This window comes from Aedes aegypti, chromosome 3 (genome assembly GCF_002204515.2).
Source record: "Aedes aegypti strain LVP_AGWG chromosome 3, AaegL5.0 Primary Assembly, whole genome shotgun sequence".
Taxonomy (NCBI): Eukaryota; Metazoa; Arthropoda; class Insecta; order Diptera; family Culicidae; genus Aedes; species Aedes aegypti.
The window spans coordinates 330089525-330116112 of NC_035109.1; the positions used below are offsets into that span (position 1 = coordinate 330089525).

The window sequence follows — 26588 nt, forward strand, 5'->3', positions numbered from 1 at the left end:
TGATTACTGTGATACCTCCATGAGTCGATGTTCCATGACTCGATATCGACTCATGGAATCATACTAAAATCAAAATTACATGGTTACTATGATGGTCCCTAGAAGCAGCTTTCCAAAGGATTGCTGTTCCATGACTCGACATTTCCATGAGTCGATGGTCCCTTCAATATCGACTCATGGAGGTTTCACTGTAGTAGCATCTTCAACGTGTAGGTACTGGTGCTTTCATTAATATTGCTGTGTGCGTTTGAAATGCAAATATCAAATGCGGAAACACCAAACGCGGTAAGATTTTTCACAAGAAATGCGATGTCAAAGATAGATTTTCTTGCTAGGGCGGCGGTGATTTATATTATCGTTGCTAGGTGTCCTTTGATTGTTTTGTATTACCGCATTTGCAGGACGTTTAGTCAAGATTTGCATCTCAAATGCGAACAGCAATATAACAAACAGAGCTGGGAATGGTAATAGTAGTAGGCTTGAGTTTTTGCGAAAATCACGTGGCTCTTCTAATACAGTAGTTCAAAATTGTGAATCTCATCAAGTAGCCTATGTTGGGTACGTGACTTTTCTAAATCAGTAGTGTCATTGAAGGCTGTAAATGCGGGAAATGCAGCGGGAAATAGAACATTTTTTCCTACAGTAGTTTTGGGTTGCTCTTAGCAACGGGTGTTTTGCTATTTTCAGGGCATTTTGCCTACAGCAGCGATACGCATGAGTTTCACTGGCTCCGCTGACTGTGATTTGCTTCAGTAGAAGTATCAACCTTAGAATACTAATGTCGCTGCTGTTCGTGTTACCAACATCTAGTTTGCCACGAACTGACAGCGTGAGTACTGGGCCTCAAAGTGTCAAAATAATTTTAAAAACCAAAACAACGGCATGGTATTGAACGAATAATGAAAAACCATAATTTAAGGTAATAATATTTAAAATCAGTTTTGTAACCACAGCGCCACTAGCGTTCTACTTCTAATATTTCTATTTTTGCTACGCTTGCCTACTGTAGTGTGAATTTCAGAACTTTTCCCAACTCTGATAACAAACAGTAATAGCGCCGGCTGCGTCCGAATGCAGATCCATTTGGGGATGGGAAAGAAATGTTGACGTGTTAGTTGCTTCATGGAAGCCGAGGAGTCCTCTGCACTTTCACAAGAAAACACTGGGAGTTTGGATAGAGGGACGGATTAATTTTGGTTTAACGATAAAGATATAACTTAAAATAAACACTAGACCATATACACGGATGACCAATACCGATAGTGCGGCTACTAAGCGAATTGGACACGATCCTGAATTCGTTGCTCGATTCACATCTGCATGCAACAGATTCAACGGGCCAAATATTACTAACGCACTTCCTTTTTATTCCACCCGCACAACGCAAACCGGACACAATTGATCCGGATTCAGCCGCTCGCTCACAAAGGAGTGAGATTCAATCCATCAAAAACTACTCGATTGATCTGAAGTGTCCTTAAGTAGCTTCTAACCAAACCAAGCAAGATATGATGCTTTTTGCAATCACAGCTCCAAATAAAACCTCAGTGAAAAAACCAGATCTATTTCTGTTGAGAAACACTAAGGCGAAAAAGCACAGAATACACTGTGAAAAAACACATAATGCAAAACCATATGCATACCAAGAAATACGGATGGCAATAAATGAATAAGCTCTTTGAATTTATGTGGCAAATCAGGTTATGCCATAATACGGGTCGTCAAAAGATCTTATGTTAGGCACCCGGAAAAGCTCGTGGATATCGTTGCAAGCCGTGCACCCGTGGGATCTTTTTGATTCACGGAGCTCAAGTGCACTTAGCCTTGAACTTTTCAGCTAACTGGTGCCCAGCATGTACAAAAAAATTACCGATTATAAATGGCAATCTTGTTTTCACTCCTCGCAACAAGTGCAATAATGCAATTCAAGTTACCATCAAAATAAGTCAAGTTTCCGTTTCTCATTAATGAGTCTTCTGATAGCACAGTGGCATTTTTCTTACTCGATATTACTTTGCTTGGTTTTCTCAGATCTGTCTCTTCAATTATTAATATGTGTGGAACTAGAATATTGTTTGTATTTAATCAATTCCTAAAACTCGATTTAGAGGAATTTTACTGTGTTGCTAAAATTGTCCCCGTCACATTGTTTGCTTTTTTTATTTTCCTCAGATACCCACTTGTGGCTTTATCTTCCAGCGAGCAAACATCCATTTGTCTTTGACGAAAGTGATAAGCCACATACCTACAGCAGCGCTCTTTTATGATTGAAATTCAAAAGAATCTCCCTGTGATGGATGCACTTGAGCCACTCCGATAGGGTGATCCAGCCAGTCAATCATTCTATACGAAGTCACTCATGTCCCGTAGGTCATGGTAAAACCCAATTATCAGTTCGCTTAGATTGAGCACGTGTCTCAAATCTCCTTTTGAGGAAGCCAATATCGCAGTCATTTTCGTCGACAGTCGGAAATAAACAAAACCCTCTAATCTGACCAACAAAACAAAAAATATGTTTCATATTATTTATTCATTCTTGCGCAATAACCCACCCTATCCAATCACAAAATATTCCGAAAAAATACACACCGACAATACCACTAAAAAGCCACAATCAAACGGTTTAATCGCCATGTGACTATAAGCCACCAATCTAGCTGGAGGACCAATTCAGTCTACGGCGAAAGCTCCTGGTGAAAAGATCGGGTTTCGGTTCGAGGATCGTCACTGGAAAAAAAGGTGGTGCATCTGAAGAAAGCCTTTCCTTTCGTTTTTCGTTGATCGTTGGTATCGATATCCAGGGGGAGCGAATCGGCAAGAGTCATCGTCATCGCTGCTAGATCTGGACTAAAGAAGCAGCATTTGTGTGGATTCTCGACGGTTTCTGAACTGCAAGTCTTGATATCGATTTATTGGTTGGTTTTTGAAGCGGTGAGTGAGTTATGAGTGGATTTCAGTGTAGTAAAGTGCCGTGTTAATTGCAAGAGTCACGTGTAAATCCGAAACAAAGTGCAACTTTAACTTCTGAACAACAACAAAAATTCTGCTGCTCAGTTTGGTGATTCCTGTCGAGAAAGTATCGAATTTTCGTAAGCAGCGTTTTCAACAGAACGTTTTTATATCGTGGAAATTGTATAAAGCTAATCTGTATGGCTATGATGTTGAAGTATTATTGTATGAAACATGTTCTGTGAGAGCTCTTGAAAAAATTAACGATTCCCACAATCATTACAGGACATCATGTGAGCCTTATAAACTCTAATAATATAACCTTTTAAACTTCAATAATATAGAGTCTTTATTGGTCTTGTGGTAATGTTCGCGAGTATGACGCAAAGCAATACTGTGTTTGATTCCCGCTCCGTCCAGGATCTTTTCCTAAAGCAAATTCCCTTCACTTCCTTGGGAATAAAGTATCATCGTGCCTACCACACGATATACGAAAGCTCTCAGGTAATAGCTGTAGAAGTACTCATCGACCGTCTAATGCGTGGAGCGGGTCAGAGGCTATTGGATTTCCAATGCGGAAAGATCCTGGACCGACCGGAAAACGAATCCAGACACCTTCAACATGGCATTGCTTTGTAGCCGCGGACTCTAACCACTAACCAATGAGGACAAAGAAGTTTTTATAAATTAGATTATTTGAAATAAGGATCCTTACAAAAAATAAGCAGGATTCTAGCGAAAACTTGGGCAGGATTATATCAAAGTCACAAGAATAATGCTCATGTTTTTGATGATAACTTGCCTAAATTTTTGCTACAATTCTGCTTGGTTTCTCACAGAAACCATGCCATATTTTTAATGTAAAATGTTCACATATTTCTAGGTACAATTCTGAGCAAATCCCAGATAGAGTTCAAAAATAATTCTCATGAAAATTCTTTGAAAATCTTGGACGATATTCGAAGCCTCTGGCAGAATTTTCAAAATAATGTACAGTCATTGACAACAGTTAGTAACCAAATACTGTTTTTACATACAAAATTATCAAGGCTGGCGATCTGGTGGTACGAAGTGGCTGAAATTTGGATGACGAACTACTATAAATCCGGATGATTATAGCATATACAATTTTATTACAGAGAAGTAAGGATATGAGAAAGAATCAGTGACATTTTTTTTTCTTAACATTTTTCATATGTTTACTCTGATCAACTCTTGTTTGATTTTATGAAAATGTAGAAAATAGTATGATTGATTGTGCACTATGGAACTCTAGTTTGTTCTATAATAATGTGTTCTCCAAATTGACTAGCGGTTTGAAAAGTTTAAGTGAAGGAATACGGAGATTTTCCTTGTTTAACCGTCCTTGTGCATTGGGGTCATTATTTGCCAATCGGCGCAATAAAAGAGCTGTAACTTTGTACAGAAAGGAGATAGAAATCTGCAATTTTCTGACTTTTCCTTATTTTTGGAGACGAACACATTTGTCTTCCCGCGACATTCGAAGTTTCCAGTGACCTCTAGGAGTAGCGCTACAAAAGAAAATGACTCATTATATATTAGGAGATAAAATGACTAATGACTCAAAAACGCTTTCAAAAATTTAATTCTCAAACCGATTTTAGTTCTTTTATATAAAAGATATGAGACCCTAGAGAGCTTCGGAAAGCCCTAGCAAGACGGTTCGTTTATGGGACGCCAAGAAGTTTCGCGGTTCACATTGTGTGAGTGCAAAAAGATATGTTTTTACCAACTGGTGAGCTCGTTTCATGCTTTTGATTACACATTTTTTCCATGACAGTGTTACTTTATTTCTGTTTTATACAATTTCAATATACTTATATTTTTCCCTCTGTATATAATTTCAATATACATATATAGATCCTCAACCAATGGTATTCGAACCCATGTCTTGTGAAAAGCTACACATTAATTACATTAAATTGTTATACACGAATATTCGGGAACATTTCCGTTACGAACAAATTACAGGGTGTCCGCAAATTATCCGTACAAACTTCGAAGGCATGACTCTATACAATCAAGCATAATAAATTCAATATTCTTGCATGGTTTTAAACATTAGTTTATTATATTCTTAAGAAGTAAGTTTGACACATTTCCAACTTCAAATAATTGCAAAACCAAACCAAATGTATTGAGGTGTCTTGAAGGGAGCTGTTTTCCGAGCTTTTGACGGAAGAGCAATGTCCATAGAATTCACTGGATTTGAATCGTACAATTTTCTATTTCCAGTCTAACTTGAAGCCACTAACCTGTAGATTACTTCAAATAATTATGGGACATTTGGATTCATCTCTTTTAGGTTTAAGGGATAACACATCTCCAGTATGACTAGCGGCCCTCAGGAAAAACGACTCCGAAAAATTTAGATTTGGCAATCTCAGTAACAAGCAATTATTCCGAAATTTTTTAAAGTTGCATTTTGGGTTAACATATAGATGTATTAAAAAAGGTACGTGGACATTGATTTGTCATTGTTTTTAATGCGAGAACATCTTTCCAATATTTTGCTGATCGGATAATTTGCGGACACCCTGTAGGAAAACAATTTTCCGAAATATCAATTGGGGTTCTATTTTTCAAACCAATTCCAATGGGGCTTCAAGAACAATTTCACCAATTCTTCCAGGAGTTCTGCCAGGACTTCCTGCGAGTCTTCCACCAAGGGTTCCTCCAAGGATTATTCCAAATCTCTATGGGATTCCTAGTCAGATTTCGTGACAAATTTCTTAGGAGGTTCCAGCAGAAATGCCTTAAGTTGTTCCTTCATAGATTCCTCCAGCAATACATTCACTGGGATTTTTTTTCGAAATTTGTTGAAGGATTTCTCCATAGATCCTTCAAGATCAACGATTTCCACTGATATTCCTCAAGAAATAAGACTGCTTGCATTGATTCCTACAGAAATTATTCCGAAGATTTCTACAAGGATTCCACTACCCAAACATTTACAAGAAATTACTTTACGCATTTCTCAAGGAATTCCTTAAAAGTTTCCTCCAGGAATTCTCCCAAGGATTCCTTTAGGAATACATTACATGAGTTACTCAACAACAAAAATACTGGTAATCCTCCAAAGATTCTCCCAGTATTAGAGATGGTCGGTTCTAGGGTTTTCAAACCCGAAAAACTCGACCGAAATCCGAAACCGACGGTTTAGGTCGGGTTTGGTGAGAATTGTGAACAGAGTAACAACACGAAAGGTTCCCTATGCATCAGAAACGATGAATTTATCATTTTTTTTTTAACTCGGATCTTTCTAACAAAAAAATCGGGTTTCGGGTCTGGTTCGGGTTTGAACAGCGAATTTTTTCGGGTTCAGGTCGGGTCCCGGTTTGCTTTTCAATTTTTGTCTCGGGTTCGGGTCGGGTCCGGGTTCAAAGAAATAAAATAAGTCGGGTACGGGTCGGGTTCGGGTTTGGAAAATGTGAAACCCGACCGTCTCTACCCAGTATCTCTACTGATGTCTGTTATGGGCGTGCAAAAATTCCTCCGGGGTTGCTTCCTTTAGAAATTCCTCCAAAGAACTCCTGATGAAATTCGCAAGGAATTCAAATGGAAACTACCCTAAGACTCCCTTCATGAGTCTTTCCAATAACTCCTCCAGAATTTTTTTTTTTTTTTATGAAGTACATCCGATTCTGTTTTTGCACTGGTTTTTTATTTTACACGGCCGTGCAAAAAAAGTTTCCATCCATTTTTTTCGCCAAAACCTTATTTTTGATTCTACCCTACTACCCCGAATCCCATTACCCCGAATGCCATTAACCCGAACGCCATTATCCCGAATTCCAAAACCCCGAACGACCCATTACCCCGAATGACATTACCCCGAATTTCAATATGATGGGGAAATGTCATCAATATCATCATGACAAGATAATTGTAAATTCGGGAAAATAGCATTCGGGGTGATGGAATTCGAGGTAATGGTACAATCGGGATAATGGAATTCGAGGTGATGGCATTCGGTGAAATGGCATTCGGGGTAATGGGGTAGAATCCTTATTTTTGCTTAAAACGTCGAGAAATGGTGTTTCTTTTTTGCACGGTTTTTGAACTGAAAACATTTTTGCAGGGTACGCATCTCCCGTGCAAAAACAGAATCGGGTGTATTTGGAAAAATCCCTAGATAAATTTCTGGAGGAACCTCTCGAAAGGAGAAATCCTGGTAGAGTACCTGTGGAAGTTCTTGTAGGACTCCCTGGAGGGACAGCCGAGAAAATCTTAGGAGGAATTCCTGGAATAATATTTAGATGAACCCAAGTAGATTTTTTATGAAGTAAAGCATGGAGAAACTCCTGTAGGAATCTCTGAATGATCAGCTGGGTATGTTTCTGAAGGATGGATGAAGGATCAATAAATGATTAACTAGGTAGATTGCTGAAGGGATCTCTGAAGAATTACTTGGGCAACATTTTGCTTCCATTGGACAAGTTATCGTTTCAAGGAAGCACCACACTTTACAATGGACTAGCATTCAACGCCCAGTGGCAGAGTCGAATCTTTTCAGACAAAATAAATCTGCGGAATGAAGTGGGAATCGAACCATTACTTTTTGGGGGGTGCCAAGGGGTGCCCTCCGATCAAAAATATCCTAACCTCTTCCCGCTCACGATTTATTTCAATGTTCTGGAACAAAAAACTTTAAACAAATTTCGATTGTAAATCAACATTTCTGGACAAACATTTCAAAAGGGCACATCGACATTGGTAAACATTGGCTTCGCAAGACGCTGTTGAGCCCAATTCAACTCGATCACGCTCACCAATCCCACTATCACGTCACTGAATGACGTCAAACAAACATCGATAGGTTTTCATTCTGAGGAAATCGACTTGTGTAAGATTCATTGTGCGTTGGTATTTGTGGCAGTTTGTTTGGAGAGCTCTATACTCAAATTTGAGGTAACGCCCTAAGGTTCGGTTTTTGGGTTGTTTTGCTCTTCGCACCCTGACAACAATAGAAGGAGCGAATGAAAAAGGGAGAGAAAAATAACTCAAAAGTAAGTTAAAAAATACTCAAATATGTTATTAAATTAATTAACCCATTACGCGTGGTAAAGATGGACAAATTATGGGTGAAATTATGAAAAAAACTACGTGCTCGGCTGGGATAATGAGTTAATTAATTTAATAACTATGCGGATTATAAGCGTCACTTTACTCAAATATGTGTTTTCCGTTTTCTTCGTGCAAGTGTTAAATAGATGAGCCCCTGTGGCGTTTTTGTCGACTAAGTGAATGTCAATGATCAAAAGTGTCAAGGTTCAAATTTTAACCTATTTTTTAAATTAAATTTTGAAGATATGGTCGTAAGCTGAACAGGATAAATTGCTAAAGTGGTTGAAAGATTATGCTCTTTTGTGTAGTTAAATAAAAACAAGATTTCATCAACAATTTCAGGATCCTACTGTTACATTGTTAATCAATAGTTGCACTATTGGATCAACAAGGATGATGTATGAGCTTATAATCCCATTCCAATATCTACGTTACATGCTCGAAATGAATTAGATTATGCTGAAGTCGAAAAGTGATGGTGCTTACAGACAGAAATGAGCATTTAAGAGCTAAGGTAAGAAAGTTAAAAGTGGAAAACAAAATATTCAAGCGAGGATTGAAGAACGTATGTAATGTAATCCATTAAAGTCCTAAAAAAATCCCCAGAAATATTTAGGATGTACCGTGCTGTTTCGAATTGCCAGACGCTTCGAAAGCCGAACACTGGGTTTTTAACGATATTTTCTGATCAAATTCTGATCTTTTTAGCGTTGGATCCATTATTATGACCTCTTCTACAATCTGCATTCATAACAAATTGACGAAATAAGTATTTTTAAGTGTTTATCCCTCAAAAATGTGTCCGGGATGCAAAGCGTCCGGGAAATTCGAATGAACATGGTAATTCCAAAACAAGTTAGAGAGTAAATGCATAAAAAAATATGCATAAGAATCATGTACTTAGAATGAATACTAAATACATGATTCTTATTCATAGATGAATATATGAAGAAATCTTTGAAAACTGCTCAGTATGTTTCTTGCAAAAATTGCTGGAACAATTCATGAAGTAAATCCATGCGTCCTTCAGCAAAATTTCTCACGATTTTCTAGATGTAGGTATATTCGCAATAGACTTCAAAGAAATTCTAGCCTAGCATTTTTTTTTTTAGAAATAATATCGGTCGCAATACCCATGATTTTCACAAATTTCGTAGTTGAATAGATTTGTAATGTGACATTTGTAAATTTCAATTTTCATTACAGAAAATATTTATTTTTTGTCTAATTCAGTAAAAAAATCTTCTAGAATGAGAATTCTTTGGAAGACCAAAGAACTGAAGAAGTATAACCCTTGTGATTCTTCCACGAACTTTCAATGTATTCAACTATGTGCTTTTGAAAGATTCTTCTGAGAATTCCCACGGAGATTTCTGTACTGTTTTCAGTGAATTCTTCAAAAAAAATCCCTTACCAGTTTTCACTGAGTTCCTCCTGGAATTTTCACGGGAAATTATACCCGGAATGGATCATTAAAATAACCAAAACGGCCGCTATGGGAAGCATAGATAGCGCCACCGTAACCTTGTGTGTTTGACAGAACAGCAATGCTGTCACAATGATAAATTCCAAACACAGTGGATGCTGTAAGCACTGACAAAAACTACCTTCAATGATCTATTAGTATTTATTATTCAACATTTTTTTCTGAAGTTTCTTTAGGCTTCCTGATCTGATCACCAGAGAATTTCTCGAAAATTGTCTATTTCAAATGGGGGAGGGACGTTTCGCATAAAGACGTTTCGCATAAGGACGTTTCGCATAATTTTATGGGTGGACGTTTCGCATAATGGACGTTTGGCATAATGAGAATTATATGCCTTCTTTAAAATGCTACCTGTTCTTATATGAAACTGCTTTATGCGAAACGTCCATTATGCCAAACGTCCGTATGCGAAACGTCCTTATGCGAAACGTCTTTATGCGAAATGGGTCACCCCCATTTCAAATTGCTGTAGAAATTCTATCAAACTTTTCTTCAGGAAGGTCTTCTAAAGTTTTTGAGCATGTAAATGCAATTGTTAGTTTAAAATTTCACCCAGTTGTTCATTGAAAATTTATTTACGAATTTCTGGGATTATTGATGATTATTCTTCTTCTTCTTGGCATTAACGTCCTCACTGGGACAGAGCCTGCTTCTCAGCTTAGTGTTCTTACGAGTTCTTACACAGTTATTAACTGAGAGCTTTCTTTGCCAAAGTTGCCATTTTCGCATTCGTATATCGTGTAGCAGTACCTGCTACACGATATACGAATGCGAAAATGGCAATCGTACCGATGATACTTTATGCCCAGGGAAGTCAAGGAAATTTCCATTACGAAAAGATCCTGAACCGACCGGGAATTGAACCCAGACACCTTCAGCATGGCTTTGCTTTGTAGCCGCGGACTCTAACCACTCGGCTAAGGAAGGCCCTATTATTGATGATAACATCAAGAAATAGTACAAAAAAAAAATTCTAAGGACTGTTCATTTTATAAAGTGGACACCTTGTGCATGCTGTATCTTTCTTATTAATCAATGAAATTTCAATCGGTTTTTTGCACATCGTTCGACTAGTATTGTACAATGTTGTGATAATAAAAATTCTCCAAAATAATTAAATTTCACACGAATATGGAACAACGATTAGATCGGTCGATTTTTTGAGGTTATCAAAATCAATAATTGTAAGAAATTGGCTGGAAAATTCGATAATTTATATTTTCTATTTTCAAAAAAGGCTTGTTCTTCGAAAGCATCATCAATCAGAAGCCTGATGGAAAAAATCAAGTTATTTTTGGAGCAACAATTTTACAGATATAATAAAATTAATTTTCCCGTATATTTTTAAAGAAATTTTTTTTAAATTTGATGGGAATTGATATGAGTAGAATTTTTTGTGTAAAAGTACGTCCTGACGGAAGTCCTAATATAATATTAATATGAAAAATAACTTACGCCTTCATAGAGTTACTTAGTAAGTCCCCACGTCACATTCAAAGCACAACAGAAACACAATTGTTTTATTCTTAGAAGACCTATCAAAGTACATTGACAATCATCAAAATTGGCAACAATGCTGTAATTAAATCGATTTTATTTTCCACATATTATTTTCATAATATGTTATTCTGAGATTACCAATTGAAAAATTCGGAGAAAACTGTTTACAATTTGCTGTAGATCGTTAAATATGCGTACATGATTTTAAAAGTATGAGACTTTTTAGTAAAACTACCATAAACAGTAAAATTTATACTTAAGACTGTGGTTTAATCTCACGATTTAACTTTCGTTTATACTAATATAGTTTCTTTAGTAATCCAAACTAGTTTTGAACACGCTTTTTACTTTTCTCTTTTGCTGGGAGTGAAAGGATGGTGTATCAGCAAATTTAGCCATAAATGGGTAAATCACTAAAGTTACCTAATGTCATAGAATGGTGGAATATAATTGATATTTTTAAAGCTTTACCTTTAGTAGAATAGTAAAGGATACAAACATACAATTTGTTCATAAAAATAAGGATTTTTGTTTTGCGAAAAATAATGTTAAACTTTGACGGACAGCTTTTTTTAAGAGTTTTTGGAAAAACTATTTAGCTCTTCAACCAAAAGCATTTTCAAAGATTTTATATTTTCATAGCATTTTAGAATAATAGGTCAACGATACACAGAAAACCGATTACGATTATATCAATAAATAAAAAAGATATATCATAAACAAAGTGTCCACTTTATAAAATGAACAGTCCTTAGGAGTATCACCAAAATTGTTTTCATGATTACAGAGGAAATAATCCTTTCCAACAATTTTTAGAAAGAGTTCATCAACAGTTTTTCTATTTTTTCCTTAGAGGTTCTCCCTGAAAATTCTGTTTAGATTTCTCCAACAAATCTTTTAGAAAATCTTACGGAAATTTTTCAATGATTGCTTAAAAAATTCATAGCAAAAACTATAACCAAATGGTAAAATGTTCTTAACGATATATCAGATAAGTTCTCCACTCATCAATCTGCATTTTCAACAGAAAATTCTCTAAGAATTTTAGATTCCTCTACAAATCAATTTGATGTTGCTTTCCGCATTCCTTCAAAACTCTTTCGAAAATAATATTTTAAAATTTCTTCGATAATGCCTACCAAAATATTGAAAAAAATAAAACAATCCTTAACAATTTATAGAAAAATACCTTCAACTGTTCTTTCAAAAACTCTTCCGCGAAAACACTCAAAAGCTTTCCGAGCTATTTGCTAAGGGATTTCATCACAGAATATTATAATTGTTTCTTTTGAAGTGTTGTCCTAGCATTCTTCTGAAAATATCACCAGAGATTCATCCATTTTCCAATCATTTTCAGCACTAGCCATTTTTCAGGAGATTTAGAAAAATTGCAATACATTTACTAAAGGATTTTACAATACGTTCTTCAGATTCAAAAACTTTTTGACGTTTTTTTTGGCGATTTAACCCACAAAAAAGCTTAAGGGTTCACCTCAAAAATTCTTGTCTTTTTTGTTTCTTATAATGGACAATGATTGGCGTTCAAGCAGGTAGAATTATAAGTGAATGTATATGTATCTTCTTCTTCTTTTCTGGCGTTACGTCCCCACTGGGACAGAGCCTGCTTCTCAGCTTAGTGTTCTTATGAGCACTTCCACAGTTATTAACTGAGAGCTTACTATGCCAATGACCATTTTTGCATGCGTATATCGTGTGGCAGGTACGAAGACACTCTATGCCCTTGGAAGTCGAGAAAATTTCCAACCCGAAAAGATCCTCGACCGGTGGGATTCGAACCCACGACCCTCAGCTTGGTCTTGCTGAATAGCTGCGCGTTTACCGCTACGGCTATCTGGGCCCCCTGTATATGTATCTAACATCTAAAAAATGTTTTGCATGAACTCAGAAGGTCCATGATACTTTGGTGAACAAATTGATGTAGCAGTAAGTTTTTTCGTACATGCAGAAATTCCGAACAAAATTTTTTGGGGGAATTATTTTCATTTATTTTGGTAGAACTGTAGAAGTTCAACGTAAGGCGGTAAGAACGTTGTCAAAGAAAACCTCGTAATAAAAGTTTTAACTAAACTTGAATCACTGACAAACAGACGTAACAGATAGAACAATTATCAATTTAAAAGACAATTCACATCATCTTCAGCCATAGGCTGCACAGACTGAACAATCACTAACATTAGACAACGGACAACACGTAACACCCAGCAGCCCAATGATGATTTTTTCGTTCGACGAAAAGATTTCACCGACAGGAGTGGGAATCGAACCCACACTTCGTGGCACAATACACCCAGACGACTGACGCCGCTAACCGCAAGACCACGAAGCATAGCCACTTGAACATTTACGCCCAATGCTAAAAATACTTCATTTGGCCAACCACGAACTACACACTTAATTTGTTTCGCCGAGGCTGGCAAATATAATTGCCGAAGATCCAACAGCTGAGATTTCGGCAAAAATCTCGGTAAAAGTTCAAAGTGCCTATCGTACAGCAAAATTTTTAATCAATCAACCTGTCAAAATTTGACGAAGAGATCCGTAATCCATTGCTGAGTATCTCGGCACACAATTCCCGAAATTAGGCAAATGATTATATTTTCGATTGGAAGAAGAATAAGAAAAAAACCTGCATATAAATTTAAATAATAAATACAAATTTATTGAAACTAAATTTTTTTTGATGATTTATTGCATTACAAATGTATAAACCACCACCACCGCTGTAAGCATTTTACTTTTCACTCAATTTCAGAAATGTGCTGTTCCCTTTGAACCGAATAGTAACAAGACGAGTATTTTCACTGCATTTTCATTGCGAGGTGAAAAAGTTCCAGGGAATATTCCTGAAAATAAAAAAAGGCTTTAACTATTGCTGACTCGAATGAATGATTAATTTATAGGCAAATTATATGCCATACCCCAATACATTTTGTGATACTTACATATAAGCGCTCTCGTCGCGCTCTTTCCAAGAACGTTTCACAAAAAGTTTAGCAGATGTTGGTAGGTATCTGTAGCTGCGATCATCAAACTCGGTTTTGACAGATGCATTTTGCCGAAATTCAGTAAAAATATTTGTTTGCTGATTATTGTGGCAAAATTGATTACTGAGTCGCAGTTATTTACATAAACTACCGATTGTAGTCAATTTGCATCTGTCAAAATTGAACGAGATTTCAGTAAAAATATGCTTTACCGACTTAATTTATCATTTAAGTTTACCGAAATGAAATTCTACGATTAAGTGTGTAGGTGGTGATAGTGAGCAAACGTCAAACTCGAACAAAAACGATGCGAGCGCCACGAGTGGCCCAACGGACAACTGGCAAATTGGGTGCTATTCTGCTGTGTGATGAAAATAATTAGAGTGTTACGTCTGTTTGTCTGTGCTTAAATCGCGGAAGAAATTTTGTATTGTTTCGAAAATTCGTACAAGTTCTTTGTACAACAACTTTTTCACAGCAGGATAAATTTCTGCCATCTATATGAAGTTAAACAGGTTTAACTTCCTTGAAAAAACTGTAATAAGTTAAACCATATTTTTCGCCAAAAATAGTCATCATCTGTTCTTTAAGTAATTTTCTTAGTTTTTTTTTTGCTATTTCTTCAATTCTCGATTACTTTTTCGAATCGACGTAAGTAACTTTCATACGGTTTTGAGAAAATTAATTCAGAAGTATCACAACCTCTCTTCTAAAACTGTTTTAAAATGAATCACCTTTTTAACATTTTTTCGCAGTGTACACCACTTAAATTTTGCATACAATCAGCTCTCGTTCAAAAACTACGTAGTTTCTATTATTTCCCAAAAAAAAATAATTACACAAAATGATAAGCCGTTTCATCAAGTTACTTTCGACGTTTTTTTACCAGTGTAAAATCGGCTCAAGTTGTGTTTTGTTTTGATTCGTGGTTAAGTCACTTTAGCTGTGTTCAATGACTTTGATCGAACTTGCTCGGGGTTGGTTGTACTAGCTCGTATTTTTTGTCAACAAATAACTGTCAAAGCTACTTCGAGCAACTCCAAGCTGCTTTATCAATGAACGCTCTTTTTACTCTTTTTACTAATTTGCCGGAATTCCACGTGAAAAAAAATTCTTAACAATCCGTATCGCTTCGGAATTTTGCTTTTTTTTCTGAATGTTTACGTTTTTAAACGTCAAAAACACGAGCTACTGCGAGCTGGTTGAACTAGCTCGGACTCTAGCTTCCAACCTGTTTCGAGCGACTCGGAGTTGGTTGGACTCGGCTCAATGAACACAAACCCGAGCGACTCGAAGTAGGTTGGAGTGGCTCAATGAACACCAAAAGCTGACTCGCAAGTGGTTGCAACCAAGTTCGAGCAGCTCGTTGAACACAGCTTTTGTCTCTCCATACAGCGGGGCGGTGAAAGTAGTGGTTAGGTTGCGAAAGTTGAAAATCTTGCTTTCGTCGTTTTGTAAATCCGGAAATTAAACGTTCTAAAAGTAGATGAAAAAACCGAATTTAGTACTATACCATTTAATTCCACTAGAGTTTGTATCCTTTGACAGATACGCGTATTTCGACCTCAACTGTAAGGCCGTCTTCAGTGTCGTGTACTAGACTCGACTTGAAGAAAACCATCGTATGCACACATTATATATTAACACTAGGTATAAACGTATTTCCCTACCCATTATTATTTTTTAACTTAAAATTTATGAGCTTTAGGTACATTCCATCCCTCTTTTGTTGAAACTTTAAATGCTGAAAGGTACATCACGGGAACGATTAGTAGGTACCAAGTTGAATAGCCATGTATTGCCGTTGCCGTTGTCTCTGTTGAGTAGCGTCGTAGGTACCTGTTTGCAAATTTCCAGACTCTCCGCCACATCCAGTTTCCAAGGAGAAGAAACATTTCTCAAAATTTTGATATCGGCCGTCGTAATTGTATGTCCTTCTGAAAAGATATGTTCTGCCACCTTAGATTTGAAATCGTATGTCATCCCCTTGTCTATCGTCTTCTGAGCTTTTCCTATTTCCGCTAAGTGTTCCTTGAATCTAACCTCGAGAGACCGCTTTGTTTGACCAACGTAGACCTTGCTGCAGTGGGAACAGCTGATTTTGTAGCCTTGTTTAGTGTGTTTACCGGATCCTTGGTAGAGTCTAACGAAGTTCTAAGTTGGTTGTCTCTGCTGGAAAATACCAAATCGATTCCGAAATTCCTTAGCTTTGGGCGGAGCTGTTTGCTGATGTGTACGTCGTATGGGATGGAGACTCTCTTCATGGGTTCGGTGATAGGGGTTAGTGTCGTCAAAGCATTCCGAATTCGCTGTCTTTCCTTTTTGTCGATGATAGCTTTTATCGTCCTTTCCTTGTATCCGTTGATCCTTGCCGTCTCGTAGATATATTCCAGTTCCTTGGTCTTTCCGTGTTCGCTGAGGGGTAGAGTCTGCATCCTGTGGATCATGTGGTGAAACGCTGCCATCTTATGCTGGAACGAATGATTCGATGTGTAAGGGATAACTCGCTGGGTGTTTGTAGGCTTCCTGTAGATTTCGAAATTGTAAGTTGAACTTTCTTCCCTGGTGACAAGTAGATCCAAAAAATGATAGTTTTCCATCCTTCTCCTCCTCGTGGGTGAACTTGATATCCTTGTGTACGCTGTTGATTGTATCCAAAATTTTAGCCAGATCGTTCCGCTTGATAACGCTGAAAATGTCGTCGACATATCTCCACCATTTATCCGGTAATACTGCTTGTTTCTTTAAATTTTCCTCAAAATTCGCCATGAATAGTTCGCACAAAAACGGGGAGAGGGGGTTTCCCATGGGGGCTCCTTTCGTCTGTTTGTAGAAATTTCCTCGAAATTGAAAGTAGTTTTCGTCCATGCACAATCTTGCCAACCTCATGTATGTCCTGACCTTTCCTTTCCATGCTGCATCCGTCCTTTGGGGTAATAACCAGTCCTCGAGAAGATTTAGGGAATCCTTTACTGGAACGATGGGGAAAAGAGCCGCTACGTCGAAAGAAACCATCATCTCGTCATCCTCGATGTGTCCTGACTCTAATAGTTTCTGGGAGAACTCCTGGGTGTTTTTAACTGACCTAGTGGGGAATGGATTCGGCATACTCTGGAATTCCTTGACTAACCATTTCGCCAGTTTATGAGTGGGGGATCCGTCGGCCGAGATGATTTCTCGCATTTCCTTTCCTGGTTTGTGAATCTTCGGTAGTCCTTTAATCCGTGGAAGAATGGGGTTTGACTCTTTCAAACGAGCCTCGCCAATAATTGCCTTGCAGTCCTTCAGGGTTTTGTCCGTGAGCTTGATGAGTCCGGGTAGTGGATCCACTCTCAAATGTCGGTAGGGGCCTTCGTTGATCTTTTTCGCCATTTGTTCGTCGTAATCCGTCTTGTCCATGATGACGACTGCGTTGCCTTTATCCGCCTTGATGTAGAATACTGGTTTATCCTTGAGTTCTTTCACGATCCTCGTCTCGTCCTTGTCTGCCTTGCTTCGTTGTCCTGTTGTAATGGCCTTTGCCACGATGTTCCTCGTTGTGTTCTGGTCCTTTATTGGTACGTTTTGGATGATTGCTGTTTCCATGTCTACGATTATTTTCTCCACGTCAGGCTTCGTAGTCACCGCATATCCTAACCCCTTGTTGAGGTGTGTCAATTGCTCTACTGTGAACTGCTGCGTCGAACGGTTAACTACGAAATCTTCAATGGGTTCTATAATCGGAGCAGGAACGCAGTTAACTTCCGTCGTCTTGGATCGCATGGAGGCTAGTTTTTTCCGATGTAGCCTGTTCTTCCTGTCGGCTTCGCATTCTTCTGCTCGTTTAACCTTGGTCAGGAATAATGGGAATCCTTCCGGATATTCCTGAGCCAATTTTAAATGCAGAAAATAACACCTCGTCGTCAGCTTGTCCAGTTTCGCATAGTGCGAATTTATCGATGCCGTGATGTACTCTTTCTCTGCTGTCTTCTTGATATGTTGTGGGATATGGGGGCCCATCTTAATCCCATTGGCGTAGGAACAGGGGGGGCCAGGGGGGCCTGGCCCCCTCCAGAGCCATCCAGGCCCCCCCCAGAAATTTTGATGACAAAAAAATATAAAAGATGAAAAAAAAAAAACAATTTAACATGAAGCAAAATCTTATGAATCTATGTACATGACTCTTGTTGTTGACATTAGAATCTCTTCAGTAGTAACGTTATTCTATGTTGTACAATTATGAGAAAACCTAGCCTGTCTCACACAACATCAGGCGGTACTGGCTTTGGTGAATCGCGCTACAACCGAAAGCTTAACCGTCCGACTGTCAATCGAATGGTTACTGATAGAACTTGTTTGTATGCGACCGAGATGAGCCAGCCTCGGGCTGCAAATCTCGTTGATGATGCGATTTTTCGATGTCTTGCAAAAAATACCGTGGTACAAAAATGTGTCAATATACTGGAAATTTGATCCCTAAAATTCGTATTTTTTTTCTGAATAATCCAAATTATGCTGTTTCAGCATAAAGCAGCATATTTACTGTCCAGAGATGATAATTTTCTCATGAGAATTCACTAAATAAATCCGTACATTAATCAACCCAAATAATGCTCAAAAAAAATAATTGAAAAGATAGAATATTGAAGGGTTACTTCAGAACTTTTGCAAATCTCTTGGAAATAAGTCAAATAATATTGTGGGACTTGATCATACTTTCAAAGTAAATTCCTCCTGGTGGACATAAATTTATTCTGTCTACTTTTTATTAACAAATTGATTCCGGAACATGTTCTTGAATTTACCTAAAAATGACGCTCACTTTTTACTATAACTTCTTCCGTGAATTCCTTAAAATAGTTCTTCCCAAAATTTTATCACAAATTTCGAGAAGTTCATCTAGAGTCCTTAATAAATATTTCCAAAGAATATCACAAATTGCGTCAAAAACTCTTCTATGTTTTCTTTTTTTAGAAATTTCGCTTCAAATCCCCGGAATTCTAGAGAACCAAAAGTAGAGGAATGATAGATGACAAGGATAACTTCTAAAGAAGTTTCTGATGGAGCTCCTTAATAGATTTGTTTTATTTGTAAATTCATTAAAGAAGTTCTAACTATCCTGTAATTCACCTCTAGAGAAAAGATTATAAATAATAACTTATTATTCATTGTACCATTGCCCATCTATTATTCTACCTGCTTCAACATTTTGTTGTTTCCCTGGATTTAAAAATAGGAAAATTATTCTTCTTCTTCTTTCTGGCGTTACGTCCCAACTGGGACAAAGTCTGCTTCTCAGATTAGTGTTCTCATGAGCACTTCCACAGTTATTAACTGAGAGCTTTCTTTGCCGATTGACCATTTATGCATGTGTATATCGTGTGGCAGGTACGAGGATACTGTATGCCCTGGAAATCGAGAAAATTTACTTTACGAAAAGATCCTCGACCAGCGGGATTCGAACCCACGACCCTCAGCATGGTCATGCTGAATAGCTCCGCGTTTACCGCTACGGCTATCTGGGCCCCTCCAGAGGAAAATTATAGGAGTTTCGAAAATACGTGTGTTTCCTGATTTCTAAAAGTCCATCAGAAATTCCGCAACAAATTTTCAAAGTAGTGTAAAAGTTTCCCCTGAGATTTTAATTCATTAAAATCATACATTACGAATTTAACCAGAATACATATTCCGTAATGTTCTTGAAACACACAGGCAATGCTTTCGCATTAAATAAAGTTTGTTTGGATTTTTAAAGGTAGGAAAAATTGGTTCTACATCAATATGTTTACCATAGTATAATGAAGTTTCGGAGTTCATACAATATATTATCTAAGATATTATAGATAACTATAGTTACAAATACTTTCAGTAAAAATTCCATCCGTTTTAACAACTGAACCGAATAAGATTTTTTCTAGTAAATCCTACAAGAAATACTTAAGCTTTTTTGTGAGGTACATTGCTAACAAGTTTTAGAAATTAAATTTTACGATAATAATTTAGTAAATTTTTCCAAATTACCGTTTTGACTCATATTCCGAACACTTAAGGCCAACAGTGACTTCAAATGCTGATAAACATAAATTAGCTGATATTTGTGAAAATTTTGATTTCTACGCATAGTCTAACTGAGAGTTGTTCGGTTTACTGTTAAAATTGTCCATTTCAACTTTTGATTCAAATGCCGAAAACTGTGTTTGTTCTGTCATATATTCCGAACAACTTGATTCAAATTTCGAACAGCACGAATAAATCGTATTCAAATGAACAATTTAGCAAATAATTTCATTTGAACTAGTTCTAAGTTAAAATTGAATTGCAATTAACTGCCGTTTCCTGGTGATGTAATGACATATTTCAGTGAAACATTTCAACCATATCGCCATACAAATACCGAGTGTTCGAAATTTGAGACAAAACGGTATATTTAAAGCTACAATCATTCAAAAACTCACCAACAAACTTCTTTCAAATCTTTTCTGTATGTGTTTCTCTAGAAATCCGATATGGAGTGATTCGTAGAGGAATTTGTAAAGCAATCCCTAAAAATATTGAGCTATTCCTGGAGTAGTTTTTGAACCAAATAATGTGGAGTGGATAATTTTATAACGTTATTTATGGAAGAATCATTAGATAACCATTCGGAAAAAATGACAGTTATTTCAAGAACTGAAAGAATACTTGATGGAACTTCTTGAATGAATGAACATTTTTTGAGAAGTTCAAAAATATATTGCAAAATGTTAGTAAATCTGATGAACAATTTCTTTAAAAACTTCCCAAAAAAATCGTTAGTGCGGTTTAAAGAAAGTTTTCGGCAAAATACTTAGATCTCTGGTATTTTTTTTTCTTTTTGAAACGATCTTAGAGAAACAATAACATAATTCTCTAAGAAATTCCTCGGAAAATATAAGAATATTTTCGCGGAAGAGATTTTGAATCAATAGTTGAACGTATTTGCTAGGAACTTTACAGGAATATTAAAATTCCTTAAACATTTCTTTGTTAAGGATTTCTGAAAAAAAAAATCGAGGGTTTTTAGGGATGCGGTATGTTGCTTCTTGATTTAAAAAAAATCTAAAAAATAATTATCTATGAAAAACCCAGATAGATCTGTGGAGAACTTCTCTGAGAAATCATGAATATTATTTTTTCCAATTGGATTCTTTTTGATTGCTCATGAAATTCTTGTGAAATATTACGAAGAATTCTTAGAGTAACAGCTGGAAGAATCATTCAATTTTTATGCAGAAATTTTGGATAATTTTTGCTGTCATATTTTCGAACAATACTGTAGAGAAACTCTAGGAAGAACTTTAAGAGCAAAGTTGGAAAAACTGTTGGCGAACTCTCTAAAGAATTCGTTGAATGAATCCTTGCTTGGTGATCGGGAATACATTTTTGATGACACTCCTAGATTTGTTTGTAATATTTTTTGGACAAATCCTAAGTAGTTCCTGAAAATTCAAATTATTAATGAACAAGCGGAGCATACTTTAAATTAACAACTGGAATGAACATTTAGTATGTACGAAGAGGTCCTTCCAGGAGTAATGATTAAAAGAATTTTTAATGCATTATCTGACTTTTTCAAAATTCTAGTGAGATCAGAAAATCTGGGAATGATTTTCCGTGAGGATCCCAGGACGAACTCAGTAAAATTAGTAAAGGAGTTCTTGGAGAAGGCACTGAAAAGTACGAAAATAATTCAAATTCCCGCAGGAATTTTCAAAGGAATTTGATCAAAGCAAATAATGGAATACCGGAAAAGTTCGTGAAAGAATCATGAACATTCCTTGTGAGTTTTTTTTTTTTGCATGAATACTTGAAGGATTTTTGATTGGATTACTGAAAGAATGAATCTTTTCCGTAACGAAAATTGAAATTTACAAATATCACTGATGTGCCTCGAAATGAGACAAAGTAACAATTGAAAAAAAAAACGTGATTATTTCGACCGACATGCTTTTCAAAACAAGAATTTTCCAGGCCCTACCTAGGCCCCCTCCAGAAAAAAATCCTAGCTACGCCAATGCTTAATCCTATGGCTAACGGGTGTTAGCTTTTCCTTCAGACATTTCTTCAGAAATGCCACGTCCTTTTGGGTGCTTACGATAGATCTCTTCAGGTCGATGAATATACTGTGCTCCGTCCGCTTGGTAGCCATGATGATAATAAATCTTCGAGCTGTTTAGTAGAATACCTATAAGTAGATGAAAAAACCGAATTTAGTACTATACCATTTAATTCCACTAGAGTTTGTATCCTTTGACAGATACGCGTATTTCGACCTCAACTGTAAGGCCGTCTTCAGTGTCGTGTACTAGACTCGACTTGAAGAAAACCATCGTATGCACACACTATATATTAACACTAGGTATAAACGTATTTAAAAGCTATCATCGACAAAAAGGAAAGACAGCGAATTCGGAATGCTTTGACGACACTAACCCCTATCACCGAACCCATGAAGAGAGTCTCCATCCCATACGACGTACACATCAGCAAACAGCTCCGCCCAAAGCTAAGGAATTTCGGAATCGATTTGGTATTTTCCAGCAGAGACAACCAACTTAGAACTTCGTTAGACTCTACCAAGGATCCGGTAAACACACTAAACAAGGCTGGTGTTTACAAAATCAGCTGTTCCCACTGCAGCAAGGTCTACGTTGGTCAAACAAAGCGGTCTCTCGAGGTTAGATTCAAGGAACACTTAGCGGAAATAGGAAAAGCTCAGAAGACGATAGACAAGGGGATGACATACGATTTCAAATCTAAGGTGGCAGAACATATCTTTTCAGAAGGACATACAATTACGACGGCCGATATCAAAATTTTGAGAAATGTTTCTTCTCCTTGGAAACTGGATGTGGCGGAGAGTCTGGAAATTTGCAAACAGGTACCTACGACGCTACTCAACAGAGACAACGGCAACGGCAATACATGGCTATTCAACTTGGTACCTACTAATCGTTCCCGTGATGTACCTTTCAGCATTTAAAGTTTCAACAAAAGAGGGATGGAATGTACCTAAAGCTCATAAATTTTAAGTTAAAAAATAATAATGGGTAGGGAAATACGTTTATACCTAGTGTTAATATATAATGTGTGCATACGATGGTTTTCTTCAAGTCGAGTCTAGTACACGACACTGAAGACGGCCTTACAGTTGAGGTCGAAATACGCGTATCTGTCAAAGGATACAAACTCTAGTGGAATTAAATGGTATAGTACTAAATACGGTTTTTTCATCTACTTATAGGTATTCTACTAAACAGCTCGAAGATTTATTATCGTTCTAAAAGTGAAAAGTTGAGTTGGTACAGGGCGGAACGTGTAGAATTCCGCCTGCTTAACACGTAGGATCGATAAAGTAAGTTTGTATACTTTTTTGACTTGAGTCTGTATGAATAATTTTTCGAGAATTGATTTTTCTTCTTCTTCTTTCTGGCGTTACGTCCCCACTGGGACAGAGCCTGCTTCTCAGCTTAGTGTTCTTATGAGCACTTCCACAGTTATTAAACTGAGACAGTTATTAAACTATGCCAATGACCATTTTTGCATGTGTATATCGTTTGGCAGGTACGAAGATACTAAACAAGGCTGGTGCCCTGGGAAGTCGAGAAAATTTCCAACCCGAAAAGATCCTCGACCGGTGGGATTCGAACCCACGACCCTCAGCTTGGTCTTGCTGAATAGCTGCGCGTTTACCGCTACGGCTATCTGGGCCGGACATTATACATGTTGTTTTTAATGTATAGATTTCTCTAGTGAATTCTTATCACCGAACACATCTAGTAGGACGCCCTATAAAAACATTAAAAATAATAATGCAGAAAGGAACCAACCCATTGGCTGAAAATCTCGATAATAAAGATAATAATAAAAATAATGCAGTAAATATGGTGGTATATATGTAGCTTTTTTTGTATGGAAATACCGAAAAATTGAGCTTATCGCACACAACAACAAGTTAATTCTAGCCGTAAACTTTTGAGCGACAGCTGAACGGCTAATCTTTTGGTTGTCGCGCGATTAACCGAAGTCAGAACCTCATCGCTGATGCTTTGTACGACAAGTGAGGTTTTCCAACTATTGTTGTACAACAAAAAAGAACGTAACTACTGAAGAGTTTTTCAGTTAAGTTTTCGTTAAGTCGAATAAATTGATTCAGAATTGTTTTTGCTCACATTAGAATAAGGTTTTTTGTTTTTTTTTTTATAATATAATTTTCATCATTATCCAAAATTCTAGAAGGGGCCTAGATGGATATGAAAATGTAAGAAATGGTAGCAATTTGAACATGTGCTGTCCATTATCATAGCCGTTGTGGCTAAAAACTCTATTTTGCGAAATTACTATAATTTTACATATCAGCTTCGCTTGCTCGGCTTGACGACATAATCAGTTTCTTGATAACAGCTAATACATTCACCAAATTTGTTTATGGAATATCAATCAGACACTGCCGAACGTGATGCGACATTTTTGAGCAAGTTCGTTGATAACAAAAACGAATTTCAGCTTGGTTTTGAAAGGAGACGTTCAGAATTTTCAGGAACATCTTATGATTGTAGATGATGAATAGCAATTTATTTAAAATATAAAGTCGCAGTTCTGTTCAGAGTCGAATTTCAAAATCCCTCTTGCTTTCGATTTCAGTATCACAATGAAATTTACCCCGCCGCCAAGTTCCCTCCGGGGGCCACTCGTCATCCCGGACAAGATCATGATGGGCCCGGGGCCGTCCAACTGTTCGAAACGTGTCCTCGCGGCGTTGAACAACACCTGCCTCAGCAACTTCCACGACGAGCTGTTCCAGGTCATCGACGAAGTCAAAGACGGCCTGCGGTACATTTTCCAAACCGAAAACCGAACCACCATGTGCATCACCGGTTCGGCTCACACCGGCATGGAAGCTCTGCTGTGCAATCTACTGGAAGAGGGAGACATCGTACTCATCGCCAACAACGGTATCTGGGCAGAGCGAGCGATCAATATGGCCACCCGATATGGAGCGGACGTCCGGGTATTGGAGGGACCGGCCGACAAACCTTTCTCGATGACCGATTTCAAAAAAGCGATCGAACAACACAGGCCGAAATGTCTGTTCGTAGTTCATGGAGACTCGTCTTCTGGACTTCTCCAACCTCTGGAAGGTCTGGGGAAAATCTGCCACGACTATGACTGCCTTCTGCTCGTAGATGCCGTGGCTAGCCTTTGTGGTGTCCCGTTCTACATGGACAAATGGGAGATCGATGGCGTCTATACCGGGTCACAGAAGGTGCTGGGAGCCCCACCTGGAATAACGCCCATTTCCATCAGCCCGAAAGCATTGTAAGTCACTATCTGAGGGATTCTCGCTGAAACCAAACCGCCATCGGCACTTATCGTTAGAACTCAAATTTTTAGTTGTTGCTATGGTTTCAGCTGGAATTACTCATTTTAATGTACGAAAACCTAATCTATTGACATTCATTCCAGAGAAGTAATTCGGTCACGAAAAACGCCATCCAAAGTATTCTACTGGGACCTGTTAATCTTGGGCAACTACTGGGGATGCTACGACGAGCAGAAACGTTATCATCACACCGTGCCTTCCAACCTGATATTTGCTCTCCGGGAAGCCATAGCCCAGATAGCTGAAGAAGGTCTTGAGCCAGTCATACGGCGAAGACAGGAATGTGCCGAGCAAATGTATCGCGGTCTGCAGGCAATGGGTTTAGAAATATTCGTCAAAGATCCCGAGTACCGGTTACCGACCGTGACCTGTATTATGATCCCAAAGGGCGTCAACTGGTGGAAGGTCTCCGAATACGCCATGAACAAGTAAGTTACAATATCTAAGGTTTGGTTTGAAATACAGAACTAGCTAACCCCCATTCGTTTTAGCTTTTCGCTGGAGATCCAGGGTGGATTTGGCCCGACGATGGGAATTGCGTGGCGAGCTGGTATCATGGGCGAGAGTTCAACACTTCAGCGGGTAAACTTCTATCTGTATGCGTTCAAGGAATCTCTCAAAGCTACCCATCCGGATTACGTATTTGAGAAAAAGAACGGCCAAACAAATGGAACGAAGTAACCTCGTCGTACAGTTGAACTACTGTATGCAGAAAAAGGATAAACACAATTTTTAATGCTGTTTTTGGATGATCAAACTAAATAGAAGATTAAACAACTAATATTCAATAAATTTATCAAATTGTGAGCAGATGATAATTTTAATCAAATGGTATAAACTTAGATATTCGAATTTCTCTAGGAAAGCGTGGTCATACTTTTTAACGAATTGATAGGCCTTTTCATGTGACAGATCCGTCTATGCGTTTGCTTAGTGATAAGCGGAAGTAAAATGGAATGATTTGGCAACAGACCAGCAGTGCTGATTTTGATCGGCGTCGAGAATAATATTGTAACACGGACATGACTTCCTCATTGCTAAAAAGTGTATTTTGTTTCGTTATAGATGCTTGAGCTACATATCCAAACTAATAAACAATTAAGCGAAGTATGCACTTCAACAGAAAAGTAATCGCCTATCTCGATGCGTGGGAAATTTCTTGCAAGAAATGATCAAGAAA

General features: G+C 37.6%; 1 protein-coding gene across 2 annotated transcripts; it reads left to right on the forward strand.

Moving 5' to 3' along the window:
- The first annotated feature begins 2641 nt into the window (after window positions 1-2641).
- On the forward strand, window positions 2642-26232 carry LOC5578354 (serine--pyruvate aminotransferase). Of its 2 annotated transcripts, none has more exons than XM_021849682.1 (4): window positions 2642-3089; window positions 24670-25344; window positions 25492-25836; window positions 25900-26232. In XM_021849682.1, the coding sequence occupies exons 2-4, from the start codon at window positions 24677-24679 to the stop codon at window positions 26087-26089; spliced, it is 1203 nt and encodes a 400-aa protein (XP_021705374.1). In that variant the 5' UTR covers window positions 2642-3089; window positions 24670-24676; the 3' UTR covers window positions 26090-26232. The 2 variants fall into 2 exon arrangements, with proteins under 2 accessions (XP_021705374.1, XP_001656924.2); XM_001656874.2 differs by having other exon boundaries at window positions 2642-2931.
- The last annotated feature ends 356 nt before the right edge of the window (window positions 26233-26588 follow it).

Bases quoted from the DNA above. Each gene is read 5' to 3' on its own strand.
- LOC5578354 (XM_021849682.1), top strand. From the start codon at position 24,677: ATGAAATTTACCCCGCCGCCAAGTTCCCTCCGGGGGCCACTCGTCATC. The intron at 25,345-25,491 runs GTAAGTCACTAT...CATTCATTCCAG, and splicing joins TCCATCAGCCCGAAAGCATT to AGAAGTAATTCGGTCACGAA. The intron at 25,837-25,899 runs GTAAGTTACAAT...CATTCGTTTTAG, and splicing joins TCCGAATACGCCATGAACAA to CTTTTCGCTGGAGATCCAGG.